At 31.0% G+C, this 19,334-nt stretch overlaps 1 protein-coding gene and 1 non-coding gene across 2 annotated transcripts; both read left to right on the forward strand.

Annotated features, from left to right (window-relative positions):
• Positions 1–10,106: 10,106 nt before the first annotated feature.
• LOC120077973 (cytochrome b561 and DOMON domain-containing protein At2g04850) lies at positions 10,107–11,874 on the forward strand. The gene has a single exon (XM_039032116.1). It carries the CDS (start codon positions 10,476–10,478, stop codon positions 11,676–11,678), a length of 1,203 nt encoding a protein of 400 aa, XP_038888044.1. The 5' UTR covers positions 10,107–10,475; the 3' UTR covers positions 11,679–11,874.
• Positions 11,875–14,721: 2,847 nt separating this feature from the next.
• TRNAS-GCU lies at positions 14,722–14,803 on the forward strand. Its single transcript has one exon. It is a non-coding gene; the product is annotated as a tRNA-Ser (tRNA).
• The last annotated feature ends 4,531 nt before the right edge of the window (positions 14,804–19,334 follow it).

Here is a 19,334-nt window from a genome sequence, read left to right on the forward strand (position 1 = left end):
AATTGTTATAGTAGATATATGATATCAAACTATAGGGTAAGAATATAATATGATTATATTTATTTATTAATTAAATTGGTTAATTATGTGATAATTGACCGAAATATTCTTCTCGATCGTGCATTAGTGGAAAAATTCAGTATTCGGTTATTGTAACTGAAGAATAAAATGAAAATTTGTTTCATTTTGCAAGGAGTTCGTAAAATTTGCAATCAGTGTGAAAACGTCTTGATCGCTTAGCTGAGAGCCTATACGATAGAGTTTCATCACTTAAACGATTGCACACCCGCGTCTAAACGATTGCACGCTTTTCTCTAAATGATTGCTTAGCTTTAATAAACGATCGCCTAGTGTGCCATGTTTTCTAAACGATCGTTTACTTATTACTAGACGATCGCTTAGTAAAACCTACACGATCGTGTAGCTTTCTCTAAATGATAAGCATCCACTATACGATAGCCTTCTCTCCCACTTACTTATCGTCAACATGTTCAGCCCGTTCCTCCAACCTCTACCAAATTCAACAAAGACCACGATTTGGATTCTCACCCCGAGAATACCAAGGGCTCTAAGTGATGGTGTTGTCCCCGCTCCTACTTGCTCGTGGTTGTTCGTGTTGCTGTAGTTCGTGTAGACGATCATGCTACCGTAGCCGATTATTTTGTTGGGCGATAAAGATTGTAGAGGTTGCTTCCATTGTTTTTTGTGTTCAAATTGAAGAGAGTCTTCAACTGGTATGTGAAATTAATCCCTTGTATTTTATTTATCAAAGCATATCGTTAATTAGTATGAATTGCATAACTGTTTGATAGAATGTGTGTGTAGTAATTTCGATCATAATGAAATCGGAAAGATCCGAACGCTCTCATGGATGCTCTTCGTTAAGAGTTCCTTCAGCTGCAATCATAAGTATTTTGCAACTGGAAGTGTTGATTCATTAGTTAGCCCATGGGATATCTCTCAGATGCTCTGCATGGGAACATTTACAAAACTCGAGTAAGTTTTTGTTTGAGTTATACAGTGATTTTGTTTTCTTCTTTCCTCAAATCATGTTTTGTTGATCAAGATATTTCACAAAGTGTTATCTTTATTTTTTTGGATTTTCTGAAATTTATGACTGTTTTTTTCACATCATTAATCTATGATTGAAAATAGCAATCATTAAATGTAAGAAAAAAAAAAGGCACTATTTTAGTGGAAAACGACGTGAAATTTTAGAATTTTCGACTTTTTGACATTTTTTTCACTTCATGACTAAAATTAATAGTCATTACAGAGAGCCAGTTTTTTAGAGTGAATAAATTGAAAATTAAAAAAAAAAATGCTTTTGGCAGAAGAGGTAAAATTTTAGATTTTTTTTGTATTTCATGATTGTTTTTTAGTGTCATCAATCTATGACTTCTATTAATTGTCATTAAAAATTAATGATACAAAAACTAGTTATGATGAGAAATATAATAAGTCTTGATTTTTAAAGATAAAATAATGATTCAAAATTAAAAATTTACTAAAAAAATGGCATCTGAGTCTATCATTATCTATAACATAGAAGAAATTGATTTTTAAAAAATTTGTAAAATGGACGTGTGTTTTAAAAGTTTATTTGAATAGATTTACTAACCATCTGTTATATTAAACACAAATAAATCAAAATGAAGTAGATATTCGATTCAACGAAGAAGATTGGGAATATGAAAGAAAAACATACTGGTAATGATTCACGTTACTAATAGACTAATTTATGAAAAAAGGGTACAATAGGAACTAATTATACAACAGATGAGGTATTAACTTTATTCGTTTATTTAAGTTGTCGGTTATAACTATATTTTAAAATGATATTGCTAAAGTATGGGCATATAACTTTCAATTTTCTATTAGAATTGGATAATCTTGATTGCTCCTTCTAAAAGTAAATTAGGATCATCTTATGGTGGAAAAAGTATAGTCATATGTTTTTTTTATTTTCTTTATGTTCTTTAATACATGGTGTATATGTTTTGTTTTCCTGTTCTTGTGTCATTTTTTTGTGACTATAGGAGTGCAAAATAGTCTCTTTTTTTCTAGACAAGCAAACAGGTTTGCTTCATGTTTTGGTGGTTTGTGTAAATATATGTTTTATACTTTATGCAATTTTTTTTAGATATGATTTATTTATTTTTAAATTCTTTAATTTATACTTAAATGGGTGTATCTTACTTACAATCTTTCTAAAAGTAACTATATGACGTTCCAATTAGACATCTCGTTCTTATAGTAAATTATTGTTAAATCCTTTTGAACACCTCTCAACTTTGACGAAAATTTTAGTATTGAGTTTTAACCTCTAGACCTTGTTATTATTATTTAGCAGGACTTGGATTTTCTTTTAGTAATACATCAAGTAAGTATAATTATACCTTGGGTTTGTTTGTTTTATGTTTGTATGTTGTGTGTTTTACTTGCATGAATATCTTTGTAAATTGTATTTGTTTTTTACTTCTAATTAAATTTGATTATAGATCGTTGTTTCTAATTAAGTCTTAAATTTTTTGCTTGTAGTTCCAGATTGTTTAGAATGTTCAAATTTAGTTTTAAGATTCTTGTCAAAGTAAGTCTCCTTTGAACATGATGAATGTTTTGTGCTATGTATTATGAGTCTTATGCTTTTGGCTATGTGGCATGCTTCAGGATTCATGTTTACTCTTGCTCTCTTATTGGGCTAATTTAATGTGCTTGAGTTCTAGGAAGATTTTTTTGTGATATTTTTTGTATTCAAGAGATACATATTTCAATTGTTCACAACCCCCAATTCAAACGAATAAGTTTTAATTTTGATACAACATTTATCTTATTTAATCATATTCTTTCTAATAGACCCATGTGTGGGTATTTCTACTTTTTGGAAGTAAGTTCTAACATTAATGTTTTGAGCAAGATTGAGGTTTATTCTTTGTTATAATTTGGTTTATTAGTTGTTATATCTTTTATACGATTTTTGAAAAATGAGTTAAATCTGAAGGTTATTTATGTTATTGAAGTTTGATTTGGAGCTTACAATATGATTTGAGCCTATTTATGTAGTTATATTGTAACTCTAAATATCGTTCTTGTCTTAAAGTTTCATTGGAAGCTTATCTATATGATTAAAGTGTAGATTTGAGTGTTTGTTGACATGGATATATTCAGTTAAATTCTAAAATGAATATTTTCTTACTAGGTCTTGGCACAAACTTATTGAAGCGAGAAAACGTCCCATCAAGTAAGTTATTTATATGTGTGTGTGTGTGTGTTTAGTGCCAACACTTGTTGTAATTACTATATTTGTAAATAACTTCACCAAAGTTGATTACTAGTTTCATTGTGTATAGTTCCCTTGTATTAACGTTACACAACTTATCGTTATATATGGAAGTTCATATTTATATTTGTGTACATATTTTATGTCAAAAATGGAGGAAACATAGGTGTAATGACAAATATGAAACAAATAATTATCTATCATTATATTAACATTTTGTTGATATTTCATAAATATCATAAGATACATTTATGACATTGGAATATGACAATAGGTTTTTTTAGGGCATCGTTTAATCCCAAAAGCCTAATGATCAAAAGAAAAATTGTAAATACCAAACTACTCCTATCACTACTAAAACAAAGCAATAGTGGTAGGTCTGAGTCGATCCGTAGGTAAGCACGATTTGTTTCGTTAAACTAATTTTCTAACTAGAATGGTAAATGGGGGTTCCAATGTGGAAGAGAAAAAATACGAAAAATTGAAATAAAAGGGTAAATGTAATCTAGGATAGGAGCCTATCTAATTTCTAAAGCAAGAAAGAGTATCATATGCAATTTCTATCATAAAAATCAATAATTGAACAAATATTCCATCCTATGCATCCACTACTACTAAATCGATTCGACTTAACTAATCTCTACTAAGGCCGAAAATCAATTAAATCAAAATTAATCAAGTGTCCTAATTATCAATTAAGGATAGAAAGCCAATACCTTAATTGAACTATATGCTCCTAATTCTACTGGCTTCTCAGTGATCATATAGAATTAAAAATCATATGCATTAAGAATAAGGATTCAATCCCATCGGTTAAATTGCAGGAAAAGCCATATTAAATTAACCAAATTATTCTTCAAATCTAGATTAAATATGCATTACCAAGATTTATTTAGTCTATAAATTCAAGCATTCACATCTAATCTTTTACCATCGGGGTAAATTCAAGCATAGACGAACACAAGGAAATGCGCGAGTTCGAAATTAACTAGCGGAGACATGCAATTATGATAGGGTCATTAGTCCAATACATAAATGCAAATCTAATTACACCAAGATTCAAATAAAATATAGAATTGAAGAACATCAAATTTAATTACATAATTCTCAAGAAATTAGACATAGGCTCTTGTTCAAAGAAGTTAGATAGAAATTACCTCTTAATTCATAGACAAATCTGAGATAAACATCTGAATCATTGATTACAGCCTAAAATAAAAAAGAAAGACTAACCTAAAGATACTAAAATTTGAAGGGAAAAGAAGAAGAATGAAGATCAACCTCTGTGTCCATCAATTCAACCCCCAAATTCAGCACACCTTGACCTAAAGGCGAAGAGATATATTTATAGGATAAATCGCAGTGTTATAACGTTGCCTTGTGTTTAGACAAAAGAAGACACGCGCGCGGACAACATGGGTAGCGTTACTCCAATCAGAGCGTTGCAACAACCCTACAAACCAACATTCTGTCTTCTGGCGTCAGGCAAGCGTTGGACCTAAGCAAGGGATGAGCGTTGCGACGCTGAAGCAGGGGCATTTTGGTCTTTTTGCTCCTTTGAAGACTAGATGCTCAAATCAACTTCAATTTGCTTCAAATTAACCTCGTTTAACTCCAAATACTCAATTCTACCTCTTGATTGCTCGATACTTACAAAATAGGACAATAAACACATAACATCCCACAACAAGCCCGAATTAAGCTAGGAATAATAGCTCTTTTTTAGAGCTATCAGAATATTGTCATCAATTGGACTTCAATGACTATAAATAAGTGTTACTATATGTAATTTAATAACATTTAGAAACTGTCACCACTAAGGCATTATTAACAATATAAATGTATCATTATTAATGTTTTTATGACAGATTTCTAATGTCAATTTAATGGTTTAATTGAAGAAAATGTCAATTTTTTTGTTATTTATTGACAATAATAGTTTGTCATAGAAAATGTCACTGTGATAGACAATCAATGTCAATAAATGCTTATTGTTTGTTGTATTAAAATGTCACGAGTCACTTTGGGTGGCGTGGGTGGAGGCGTATGTTTTGCGTGGACGGTCGTTGTGGGCTGTTCGGAGTGAGGTTGGGAGGTCTTAGGGCTTGAGAGCTATCTTGCGAAGTAGAGATAGATTCAAACATCTGGTTCGTTTGATGATTGTTAGTGATGGACGGTCTTGTTTTGTTTGGTGGGATCCTTGGCTGCCGGGGGGCGCGATTTTGGACTCATATGGGTCTACGGTGGTTCATGATGCAAGGAGTAGTTTGGAAGCGCGGTTGTCGAAGTTCATAGATGGTGAGGGAGGTTAGAGGTGGCTTATAGTGTCTTGGGAGCTGCTTGAGATCTAGGGTTTTATCCAGGTAGTGGGGCATAGGGTGAAGGGAGAGGATTATTAGGTTTGGGTGTCGGATGCTAGTGGTTGATTTTCTATCGCTAGTGCTTGGGAGAGTATACGTCCTCGTCATCCTAGGGTGTCGTGGGCTGGTATTTTGTGTGGCGGGGGGTGGTATTCCGCGTCACTCCTTTTGTGCGTGATAGCAGTGAGGGACAGGTTGGGTACGCGGGATTGGTTAAGGAGTTAGAGTGTGTTGTCAGAGTAGAGGTGTCTTCTGTGTGGGGGAGTTGTGAAGTCACGGGAACATTTATTTTTTAAGTGTGGATTTGGGAGAGAGGTGTGGTCTAGTGTGTTACGTCAATTGGGTTCGACACATCGGGTGGCTAGTTGGGTAGAGTTGAGTTGGTTGTGCCGAGTGGGATTGGGTAAGGGGGGTGCGTAATAAGTTGTTCCGTGTTTTCTGGTGTGCTTCCATATACTACATCTGGCAGGAGCGTAATTGGCGACTGCATGGAGGTCGACCGAGGTCGATGTCTACTCTGGTTCACCTTATGGTCTCTACGGTTCGTGCTCGTGCTACTTCTTGACGGGTTGACCTTCTTGGTCTTATCTAATGTGTGTACGGATGTTTTTTCTTTTTGAACTTCACATTGTTCTCTGTTTTGTTGTAGCCCCTAGTTTGTGGGGTTTTGGGTTCTTTTCTCTGTCTTTCACCTTGGTGGTTTGCGAGTTTGCATTTATGTGTTGGTTCTGTTTTGATCTTATCCTATTGGCTTTGTTTTTGTTTTGTTACCCTGTTTTTGCTTGTGCTTTGTTGCTTTAATGCCTTGACCCCAGGCTATGGGATCCCTTTGTTGTTATATAATAATATCACCTATTCTAAAAAAAAATGTCACGAAATAACCAATAATGACTAATTTTTCATGTCTCATCTATACACTTTCATTAATGGTAGATTCAAAGATTAAAAAAAAAAAAAGTCAAGAAATATCTCAACGACAGATTTTGAGAATCATGGAACTTGTTTTTATTGTAGTGAATAGAAAAGGGTTAATTAATTAGGATTGGTGTTTTCTTAATATAAATAAACCATCACTAGTAGAAATATAAGTAAATTTCCAAAATTAGCTAAAGTAAAGGTAAGCCCCATTTCTATTTTCGTACAAATCTCATAGTATTGTTTGATTTAACCATCTTGGCATTTTAAAAATCAGTTGAGAAGCTGATGGAACGAGTTGCATGTTAGCTGTGTTATGCTTCATGTTGCCATTTTGCTTCTTAATTGTCATTTCTTTAATTAATCTTTTAAATTTGTGTTTATTGTCTGTTAATTTTAATTGATGTATCAAGAACTTACATGTGACTTATGTTGCTACATGCTAATTCCTTTTATTTAACTTTTAATCAAAGCTTTGAATGATGATGAAATTGATTGTTAACAGTTTTATTTTGCTAAATCTAATTTAAAAACTTGTTGATTGGTTAGGATTGATAATTTGTGACATAAGAGTGCAAATGACATCAAATTGCAGATTACTACATATTATTATTCAAATCAATAAGGAGGAAAAGTGAAAATATAAGTAAGTTAAGTAGGGTCAGGGAAAAATGATTAAAGTTTCGTTTTCGGTATTAAGGGAAAAAGTCCAAAATCATAAAAATAAAAACCGACATGAACATTAGAAAGAAGTCAATTTGAACGTAACTCGGATAGGCACTTTGATTTTCTTACATTTTCACAAACAGATCATGGATTATGTATCATACAGATTCGATTGATTGACACGAGTTGATTTTATAATACATTTAATCGACGAAATAATAGCTAGGTCAATAGTTGTTTTAAGGGGTGCAATAGCTATAACAAAATAAGTATCGATTATCGAATAAGAAATGAAAGGAAGTGACATGTTTTTTTTTTTTTTTTTTTTTGTTAATTAGAAATAATGAATTTCCTTCAAATAATAAAACATCGAAAAGATGTATGAATGATAATGAATTTTCCCCCAAAAGGGCACAATAACAAATTTAAACTTAAAAGTTTTAAAATGTAATTTAACCTTACATTTACATTAAATTAGATCAAAGACATCATTATTCTGAATCCAAGACTAGGATTAATCCAACATTGAAAGAGAAAAAAATGGAATCTGCATAATCTACCAAACCATATACCAATAAGGTATAACTTATCTTCAAAGAAAAATTTGGTGAGAAGAAGTTTTCAAATAAAATATCCTCAAGTAGTTAAGAGGGAATAATGATGATCCATTATTTTCACCCCACAATGCTTCTAAATTCCTTAAATTCCAAATATCAACTAAATACCCATAATCCCCAATAATAATAAATGTCCAAACATTTAAATTATTCATTAGTAGATTTTAGCTAATCTTTCTTGGACTCTTGTAACCTTAATCTTGTGTATCTCTTCTTTTAATTATCATTTTTCAAACTTATACGTTAGATGCATATATTTAATATTTCCCTTGATTTTTCAAACTTTTTTTTTTTAATTATTTCAATGTTTTCTAGTTCTTTTCCGTCGTTTTTCTTTCTTCCATATGCGAAAAATCTAGTTTTCACAATGTATACCGTGTCAATATACATTGTATATATAGGTTTGTGAGTGATTTAAACTATGTTATAGGCAATGCAAATTATTTGAAATAAATTTTGTATATATTTTGAGAAGTTGAGTAAAATTGAAAATAAATTAATGACTAACCCTAGAAGTACTACCCACTGCAATGACATTCATAAAATATAGGCCACCGTTAAAGGCTATAACGTAGAATACTCACAAATTTATGAATCTCTCGACCCAACAGATTACGAAGAGGAAGCCGAACTGCTACTTCCAAGAGAAAGCCCACCAATTTCATTCCATAAGTCGCCCTTCATCCGAGAAAAGCCCAATAACTTTCAGTTGTGAGTTGAGGGTTAAATTAATTAATTAACTAAAAACAAAAAATAATTTTTGTCCCTAAATTTAAAATGTTTCCTTTTTTTAAAAAAAAAAAAATTAAATTTAGTTCTTATTTTGTTTTATAGAACTTCAAAAGTGATATATTTGATTAGTTTAAAATTGATATTGAATTGACTTCCAAATGAGTATATTTGACTATTAGTTAACTTAACGAACGATAATATACCAATTAACCTATGTTAATACCTAGGGACTAATTAATAACTCATTTCAAACTTCAAGAACTCGTTAGAAATCATCTTCAAACAAATCCCAAAACTAAATATATCACTTTTAAAATCACAAAGACTAAACTGAGTGTGAGTTTAAATTATGAAAGACCAAAAGAGTATTTTATAATTTTTTAAAAATATATTACATTAAATGTGGGTTGAGAGAATCTAAACATTTAGCAATATTAAATTAAATTGAATGCGGGTTATTTATAGATGCCTAAAATGAGCTCATCATCGTGTAAGGGTGGGAGTAGGACAAGTCAGATGGATCAAAAATGTTTTTTTCTTTTTTTTTTTTTGGTATAAATTTTAAAATATTATTCACATTGAAAATAGAAAAATGATAAGAAATTTCCTTATGCCTACTAGCTTTCTAAACTCATTTTGGAAGGTAGCCAGAGCCATATAGTTTATCATGGTTTTTTTAAATTTTTGTTTTTAGGGAAAAAACTTATTAGGTTAAAAACTTTGTTACTTTTTAATAAGTAACAAAAACATCCAAAGGACGTGGATGATGATGAAATTTTAAGAACATATAATATTTTTAAAAAATATCAATTTATATCCTTAAATTTTGGGTGTTGTATCAATTTATACTCTATCCATTTACACCGTCATTCAAACTTAGTTTGAAAAATATCGTACAAAATATATAAATTATTTTCATTAAATTTCTAAATTGTTAAAAGTGAATCAATTTAAATCTTTTATTAATATTATGTTTGAAAGTCATTTACGCATTCCATTCTTACATGTTTACTTCATCTGTTAGACTAATAAAATGTATTATTATAATTGATGCATAAATAATTTTCAAAGCAAATCTTAATTGAGGGTCTAAATTCATTAACTTGTAAAAGTCTACATATTTAATAGATAAATTACAAGGCTCACTTGACTAGAGGGCAAAAATTGATATTTCCTCCCAAATTTAAAATTAAGGTTAAAATATAGATACTAAAAATTAAACAAAAAAATTATTAAAATAGTAAATTAGTAAAAACATTTATCAAATAGGTAAAATTATAATAAAATGAAAGACAAAAGACAAAATTAACTTTATCTTTCATTTGGATCTTCTTTTTTTTTTTTAGCGCCGCAATTTTTTTTTTCTTTTTTTCTCAAACTATATTTTCTAATAATGAAAAATAAAAAACTTCTCAATTTTTTAAACAATAAACCTGATTATATTTTTAAAATACATAAAATAAAATAATTAGAGAATATAATTTGTTCAAAATATTGCTATTCACTAATAAACAATTCAAACATATAGACCATGATAATTCTTTAGAAAAAGTATATATCTTAACCAATCGAGTCAGACTCAAATTGACTAGTTAATCCAAATATAAGATTAATTCAAGAAAGAGGAAAATGGATGTTAATTATCTACTAAGGCATACTAATGAGGAGTGGCTTATCTTCAAAGCAAAGTTTGGTGATAATTTTAGAAATTTCCCTAAAGTAGTAGCTAAGTGGGGATAATAATGATGCATCATTTTCAACCTTCAATGCGTCTAAATTGCTCAAATTCCAAATACATCATTACATTACCAAACATTATACTCATAATTCCCACTTCTTCCACTTTATTTCATTATCCCCTTCACTTCCACCCACCATTCTCTCATTCCACCACCGCCGGCCACCATGCTCCGTTGTCATCTCCTCCTTCTCCTCCTCTGTTCTTCCATCTCCGTCGCACTCTCCGCCCATTGCACCACCGTCACTGCCACCAAAACCTTCCAAAAATGTATGAATCTCCCGACCCAACAAGCTTCCATTGCTTGGACTTTTCACCCTCACAATGCCACGTTGGACCTTGTCTTCTTCGGCAATTTCATTTCTCCCTCTGGTTGGGTCGGCTGGGGAATCAACCCCTCGTCGCCAGGGATGACCGGAGCTCGAGTTCTAATCGCCTTCTCCGATCCAAACTCCGGCCAAATTGTTGTACTCCCTTACATTCTTGACCCAACTGTAAAGTTACAGAGAACCCCTCTTCTCTCTCGCCCTCTCGACATCCGTCTACTTTCTTCCTCCGCCGCCTTGTACGGAGGCAAAATGGCCACCGTACACAACGGCGCCGCCCTCCATATCTACGCCACACTAAAACTCATCCCAAACAAAACCAAAATCCATCTCATCTGGAACCGCGGATTGTACGTCCAAGGCTATTCCCCAACCATCCATCCAACCACGGCCGACGACCTCTCTTCAATCGCAACTCTCGACGTCGCCTCCGGCACCGCCGCAAGCCAGAGCGACGAAATCCAAACACTCAAAGTCATCCACGGCATCCTCAATGCCGTATCCTGGGGACTCCTACTCCCAATCGGCGCCGTAACAGCCCGATACCTCCGACACGTACAAACCCTGGGTCCGGCGTGGTTCTACGCCCACGCCGGAGTCCAACTCGCTGGATTCGCTCTAGGAACAATCGGATTCGTGATAGGAATCCGATTAGGGGAGCTTTCACCAGGAGTTGAATATTCGCTACACAGAAAATTAGGGATTGCGGTATTTGCCCTAGGTGGATTACAGACATTGGCGCTGCTATTCAGGCCGAAAACTACGAACAAATTCAGAAAGTATTGGAAATCTTACCATCATTTCGTTGGATATGCGTGCGTGGTGATCGGAACGGTGAACGTGTTCCAAGGATTTGAAGCGATGGCGGCGAGTGGATCGTACGCGAAATTAGCGTATTGCTTAGGGCTTTCGACGCTGGTAGGGATTTGTGTGGCGTTGGAGGTGAATTCATGGGTGGTTTTTTGCAGAAAATCGCAAGAGGAGAAGATGAGAAGAGAAGGATTGATTGGAGCTTCTGAGAAGGAAAGTGGAAGCTATAACTAAATGAAGAACCTGAAGAAGATGATACAGAGACTATGACTCTTTTGCTTTGACTTTTTTTTTTTCCTTCAAAATATTTATAGTGGATTTTTTTTTTTTTGTTTACATTTTTTTTATAATATATATATATATATATATATATATATATATATATAGGATAAAAAGGGGAGGGTAAATTGAATAATTAGGTATTCATGAAATTTAGTTTCTTTATTTTCGGTAAGTCCTTGAAAGTTTTTAAAAAAATTTAAGTTTAAATACTATTTTGGTCTCTATATTTTTAGTATTCATTTATTTTGATTTTTGTACTTTTAAAATACTCATTTTAGTTTTTATATTTTCACTTTTAGTTTATTTAGATTTCTGTATTTTCAAAATATTCGTTTTGGTCTTTATACTTTAAAAAAGTGACAATTTTAGTTCCGTCATTTCCATTTTTACTTCATTTTTAAGGAATCAAAATATTTATTTTTTAAAAGTTTAAGAACCAAAATGAATAAAAGTTAAAATTACAGAGATAAAAGTGAACATTTTGAAAATACATGACCAAAGTGAACCAAAGTTGAAAACATAGTGACCAAAATGAACATTTTAAAAATATAAAAATTAGAATTAACAAAAATAAAAAATATAAAGGCGAAAGTAGTATTTAAACCAAAATTCTAATTTTATGTTTAATAATTTTTTTTAACTTTAAATTGTCTATAAATTCTTAAACTTTTAAATTTTCTTGTCTTTTAATTCGATGACATGTTTGACATTTTTCTGAGGTTAATTTTGTGTAAACATTTTTTAAAATGTCGATTAGGTTAATGCTCGGCACAAAAGTGAAAGTTTCAAAAGTTTGATTTATATTGTTTTTAAAAATTCAATTTTGCTCGTTGTATTTTAATATTTTGCAATTTAACACCTGTGGTTTAAAAAGTTTTAATTAAATTTATAGCGTTTTAACATGTTTAATTTAAGTGTCATTTCATAATCATTTTCTTTTTTGTTTTAGAGATTGAAATAGTATCTATAGACTTAATTTTCAAATACAAAAAAACAAAAAATCAAATAGTTACAAAATAAGATCTCAGAGTTTCATGTTCGTTGAAGTTTTTTTAAAAAAAATGGGAAAAAAAAATTTAACCACCACGAAACATTAAATTAAACCATGTTAAAAACTATAAATATAATGACTCGGCTCCCTAGGATTTATACTAGGTCATTACCATATGTAGACATACACTTCAAAACGACATTTTTTATGATTTTGCAAAAAACCAAGTAAATGTTATAAAATAATTAACTTTTATAAAAAGTAAATAAATGAAATTTATTTAACAGAGTACCCTTAAAAAAAAATTAAACATCACTAGGAAATATCATTCATAACAACTAAAAATGTAAAAGAATTGAAAATTTTATATATTCAACAACTGACTAAGTTTAAAATCATGAAGACATAGAAAAAACATGAGCGGAAGCATTCTGACTAGTCTCAGTGACACGATCACAAATTCTGCCTATCATTCGTAAGTGCGTTCTTACCTTTCCCTAAAAAAGAAACATGAGAAAAAATTAGTATAAAATACTCAGTAAGCAAACCCCACTATCGAGGTCAGGCTAAATATTTGTGTCCAATAAATGCAAAATTCTAGTGGGGACGTGCATAAACCTCTACTTTTTTCTTCGATGGCCATCTAGTGAATAATTTAACCCGGCCCACCGTAGGTGAGATGTACCCATAAACCTCTGGTGAAATCTCAAAGAAGATCACTAACCTCTAGTGATTCCCGAATAAGACACTAACCTCTAGTGATTCCCGAATGAGACAAACCTCTAGGGATTCCCGAAGGAAATACAAACATCTGGTGAAGTCTTGAAGGAGATCACTAACCTCTAATGAATCTTAAAGGAGACACTAATCTATAGTTGGTATATGACTACGGGTAGGAGGCAAACATAACTATCATAAATAACATGCATCATAAAACAGAAGTCCCACAATCATGCGAATATAACAACATGCTCAAACATCCTCTTACCAAATCATATAAAAATTTTAATTCATGCTCATGCTCATAACATACTTCAAATATACTTAAGATAAGCTCAAATATCCTCTCAAATCAGGCATCACAATTCATACAGTCTTAGAACCATCAAAATTATCCTTAAATTTTATTGCTTGGCACAAGAGGGTTCCAGTACTCAAATTAATTACCTTCGAATTTAGGCCCAAAAACAAGCTCAAATAAGTTTATCTTCTCTTTGCGAAACACAATCTTAAATCAAGATCTAGAATAATTAAGTCAGAAAAATTAAACTAAACCTTTAGGGTCTAATTCTTTTATCTCAATTTATCCAAATGTCTCCAATTTAATTTAAGGAAATTGTGACTTGGACCAAAATTAGTTTCAAAACCCAATTCAGTTGTACATAAATCAAACCAAAATTTACATTATAAATTTAAATTCCAAAATCTTTCCCCGAAATAAATTTTAAGAATAATTCAATTTGACTTTTAAATTATGAGATAATTGATTTTAAATTACATAAAAAAAATTGGGATGCCATGATAAATTTAATTGAAACTTTTTAAAATTAAATGACGATGTCCCTTTGGGCTAAATAATTAATGAGATTTGTTGAGAGAGAAAGAGAGAGAGAACACGAACATACCAATTTCCTTAGAAATTTAGATGAGAAATTAGAAACTTTCTCTCTCTTAAATTATTAATCATTAACTAAATTTAATTTTTAAAATAAATATTTAATATTAATATTTACTAATAGTGAGTGACCAAATTAATATTTTTAGGAAAAAAAAATCGAAGATTGTGTCAATAAAACATTCGAACATTTGGGAGTAATAAAAAGAAACAACATATATCTAGCTTTTTAAAATTTTTATTAAGGTATATTACATTAAAGGTTGACAATAATTTTCTATTTACAAAAATCGAGTTTTTTGTGATCAGCAATAGCAACGAGTAAAATCTCCTTGTGCTTCATTTATAAGACTACTTGAATAGAAAACTTACATCTGCTTTCAACAATTGTCGCTTTGGCCGAGTGGTTAAGGCGTGTGCCTGCTAAGTACATGGGATTTTCCCGCGAGAGTTCGAATCTCTCAGGCGACGATTATTTTTTTTCCTTTTTTCCTTTTTTCTTTTTTTTTTTTCTTTTTTCTTTTTTCTTTTTTCTTTTTTCTTTTTTTTCTTTTTCTCTTTTTTTCCTTTCTTCTTTTTCCTTCTTCCTTTTTTCTTTTTTGAAAATCAGGCGCCGACTTTTCTAATCCTAAAAATAAACTTATTTCAAATTTATCTTTTCGAAGGCATAAATTACTTGTTTGTTATTAATTTAAGTAGAAAAACAAGACACAACGAAAAATATACAAATATATAAATAAAATAACTAAAATTTTGGAATAAATAAGAAAAATTATAGAAAATTCCTCCAAAAATTTCCAGAAATTCATAGAATTTCAACCAATGTATGTATATCTACAAGATCCACAAATGACCATTTATTTATATGAAATTTTAGCAAGTAGGAAGTGGCATACTTAGATACTATGCATAGGTAGATAAATGACATATGGCCATTGTTGGATCGACACCGCACACAGCGAAGAAAACATGATCCATAAACACTCTAATGGATTAATTTTGGCTGAAAAGAAACATGTTAAAACAGAGTATAATGGATTTCAAAAACATACCTTGGCCGAACCATCGAAATCTCCATTTTTCAGCTGCAAAATCCTCCAAATCCTTGTGTAGACCACCACAAGATCTTCCCTACTATTCTCTTGGTGCTCTAGATTGAGTGTGTGACTCAAAATAAGTTGGAATCAAAGGGAATATGGAGAAACTCACCGAACCAACCAATTGAAGAACACCTTCTTCTCAAGAATTTTTCAAAAAAATTATATCGGTTCAACAACCTATTCTTCAATCCAAACCTATTCAATATATTGCAGACTATCATGCAAAGAGATGTGATGCATAGGATGCAGCTCATGCTTGGAGTAAATCAAGGAAGAGATGATGGGTTCCTTGTAAGCTAGTTGAAGGTGAACTTGAAAAACCCATTTTTCAAGTTTGTGTAATTTTTCAATTTCATAAATCCAAAATGATTTTAAAATCATATTTTATTTCTAAAATCAAAATTAATTTTCTAATAAAATTAATAAACAATTATTTAAACAATTTAAATAATTCTAATTAATTTAATTATATATGATATAATTGATTAAATGTATGAGATACATTATTTTTTAGGAAATTAGATATAAATATGATTTACATCAAGTAGAGGAGAAATTACTATAGTAGATACATGATATCAAACTATAGGGTAAAAATATAATATGATTATATTTATTAATTATTTAATTGGTTAATTATATGATAATTAACCTAAAATCTATCACGGATGTGCGTTAGTGAGGAACAGCATCAGTTATGGTAACTGATGAATAAAAATGAAATTTGTTTCATTTTGAATCGTTCGGAAAACGATTGGAAGGTTTGTGTTGGTGTGAAAAAGTAATCGATCGCTTAAATTTCGAGAGCCTATACGATAGCCGCTCAGTGCCTAAACGATCGCATACCTCACGCCTAAACGATGCCTACCTAGCGCCTAAACGATTGCACACTAAGTTCTAAACGATCGGTTAGCTTTCTTAAACGATCGTATAGTGTGTCGTGTTTGCTAAATGATTGCCTACTTTTTTTCTAAATAATTGTTCAGTAAAATCTACACGATCGTGTAGTTTCTTCTAAACAATTGTTTTTCTAAAAATAGACTCGTCACTTTTTTTTCTAAACAATTGTTCAGTCAAATCTACACGATCGTGTAGTTTCTTCTAAGCGATCGATAAGCATTTTGCTACGCGATAGCTTCATATTCTCTCCCACTTGCTTATCGCCTACACGATCGGTTCTTCCTCCTACAACTCCTTGTAACACTTTACAACTCTCTGTAACAACTACATAGTAGGCCACATCCAATAGTGTTACCAGGATAAGGTACTCAATCTTATAGATCATTTTAACTATTTACTCGAACCTGATCCACCTTTATGTCTCCACATAAAGTTCAAATATTCATCCAATAGTCAAGGGACTTTTAGGTTTATTGGATTTCTATTCAAGCAATAGATTTATTCAATAACACCTTTTATTGAATTTTCAGAATAAGTTTCGTCGTTTACATACCACGAGTTTTAGGACATAAAACCCAATAGCCAACACATGTGGTAATGAAAAAATGACACTTTGCGACACTAAACATCACACTAATGGACATCTATTATTATTATTATTTTATTATTATTATTATATTTATAACACTTCTCCCTAGATGCCAATTATGTAAAAGAAATATGTCTCATTAAAACCTTACTAGGAAAAAACCCATGGAAAAAAAAATCATAGTAAAGGAAAAAGAGTACATATTTCATATAATTTATACTTTTAAAAGAATATATTTGATCCCCTCATGAAAACATCATTTAAGATCTCTGAGTCGCCATATTCAATGTTGTGCACCAATTTTTCAAATGTTGCAGTAGGTAATGCTTTTATAAATAAGTTCATCAAGTTATCTTTCAAACAAATTATCATATGGGATGAGTCAAATATGTCATTATCTTTATATGCAAAATCTGCTTCCACATTTTTCTTTTTTTCCTTTAGTGAGGTTTGATAGAGATTAACTAAGTGTTTTGACCTACAACGGGTATGTGACCAATGACTAATTCTTATATTGTGGAATTTTTCCTTTGTGGTCATTTTGTGTGGTTCTTTTGAAATTTGAATGATTAAAACGACCACTACAAAAACAATAATTATTTCTTTCTCTGTGATGGTCACGATCTCGACCACGATTATTATTAAAATTCACAGTATTCACTTCAGTGAATAGTATCATTTTAATTGGTCGAGATTCATGATTTTTCATCAATAACTCATTATTTTGTTCAGCCACGAGAAGACATGAAATTAGTTCAGAATATTGTTTAAAACCATTCTCTCGATATTGCTACTGCATAAGCATATTCGAGACATGAAATGTAGAAAATGTTTTCTCTAACACATCAACATCAGTAATTTTCTCTCCACATAACAATAATTTAGAACTGATTTTAAATAATGTGGAGTGGTAATCACTTAATCTGAAATCTTGTAGCCTTAAGTGCATCTACTCATAGCGAGCTTTAGGAATAATAACTATTTTTTTATGATCATACATCTCTTTCAAATTTGTCCACAAGATACGGTGATCTTTTATTGTAAGATATCTCATTTTCAATCCCTCGTGGAGATGATGACGAAGGAAAATCATAACTTTTGCTTTATTCTGACTAGATGTCGTATCATTCTTTAATAGTCACTCCAAGATTCATAGCATCCAGGTGGATTTCAGTATCAAGCACCCATGTCAAATAATTATTGTCGTTAATATCAAGGGCGAAGAATTCTAATTTTGTGAGATTTGTCATGACAACACTGTCATAAAATATTATATTTATATTAGAAATTCAATAGATATTAAATATGCAAAATAACATTATTATTAAAATTCACAGTATTCACTTTAGGGATTGGTATCATTTTGATTGGTCGAGATTCATAATTTTTTATCAATAACTTGTTATTTTGTTCGGCCACAAGAAGACATGAAATTAGTTCAGAATATTGTCAAAAACCTTTTCTCTCGATATTGCTGTTGTAGAAGCATATTCGAGACATAAAATGTAGAAAATGTCTTCTCCAATATATCAACATTAGTAATTTTCTCTCCATATAACAACAATTTCGAACTGATTTTAAATAATGTGGAGTTGTAACTACTTACTGATATGAAATCTTGTAACATCAAGTGCATCCACTCATAGCGAGCTTTAGGAATAATAACTATTTTTCTATGATCATACATCTCTTTCAAATTTGTCAACATGATACAGTGATATTTTATTGTAAGATATCTCATTTTCAATCCCTCGAGATGATGACGAAAGTAAATCATAACTTTGGCTTTATTCTGACTATATGTCGTATCATTCTTTAATAGTCACTCCAAGATTCTTAGAATCCAAAAAGATTTCCATCAAGCACCCATGACAAATAATTATTGCCGTTAATATCAAGGGCGATAAATTCTAATTTTGTGATATTTGTTATGACAACACTGTCATAAAATATTATATTTATATTAGAAATTTAATAAATATTAAATATGCAAAATAACATTAATTCAATGAATTTTTTCACTCTATTTTTTGCCATCTCAACTCGTCTCGTAAAATGTATCATCTCAAACTTTAGAATTAAATAAAAATGTCTTGTTTATGTGGTGTAGATGGTTATCATGCTAATCTCACACGTTAGAGGTCCCTTGTTTGAATTCAGGATTAGACAAATTTTTACCATTTATTATTTTTTTTTTACATTTAAAAAAATGAAATATACAATTTTGAATTGTAGACCGAAGTGGGTTTTTTTTTTTCCGTTGAAAAACCGAGTGGTATCCAATTTATTTTGATGCTAATTGTTTAACCTATAAAATAAATTACATAACTTTAGATAAGTGTATCAACATGTTGATGTGAGTATATATGGAAATCATAAATCATGAAATATGATGATATTATGTGACAAAACA

Source organism: Benincasa hispida, chromosome 5 (genome assembly GCF_009727055.1).
Source record: "Benincasa hispida cultivar B227 chromosome 5, ASM972705v1, whole genome shotgun sequence".
NCBI lineage: Eukaryota > Viridiplantae > Streptophyta > Magnoliopsida > Cucurbitales > Cucurbitaceae > Benincasa > Benincasa hispida.

Excerpts from the sequence above, each read along its gene's own strand:
- LOC120077973 (XM_039032116.1), top strand. The coding sequence starts at position 10,476 with ATGCTCCGTTGTCATCTCCTCCTTCTCCTCCTCTGTTCTTCCATCTCC.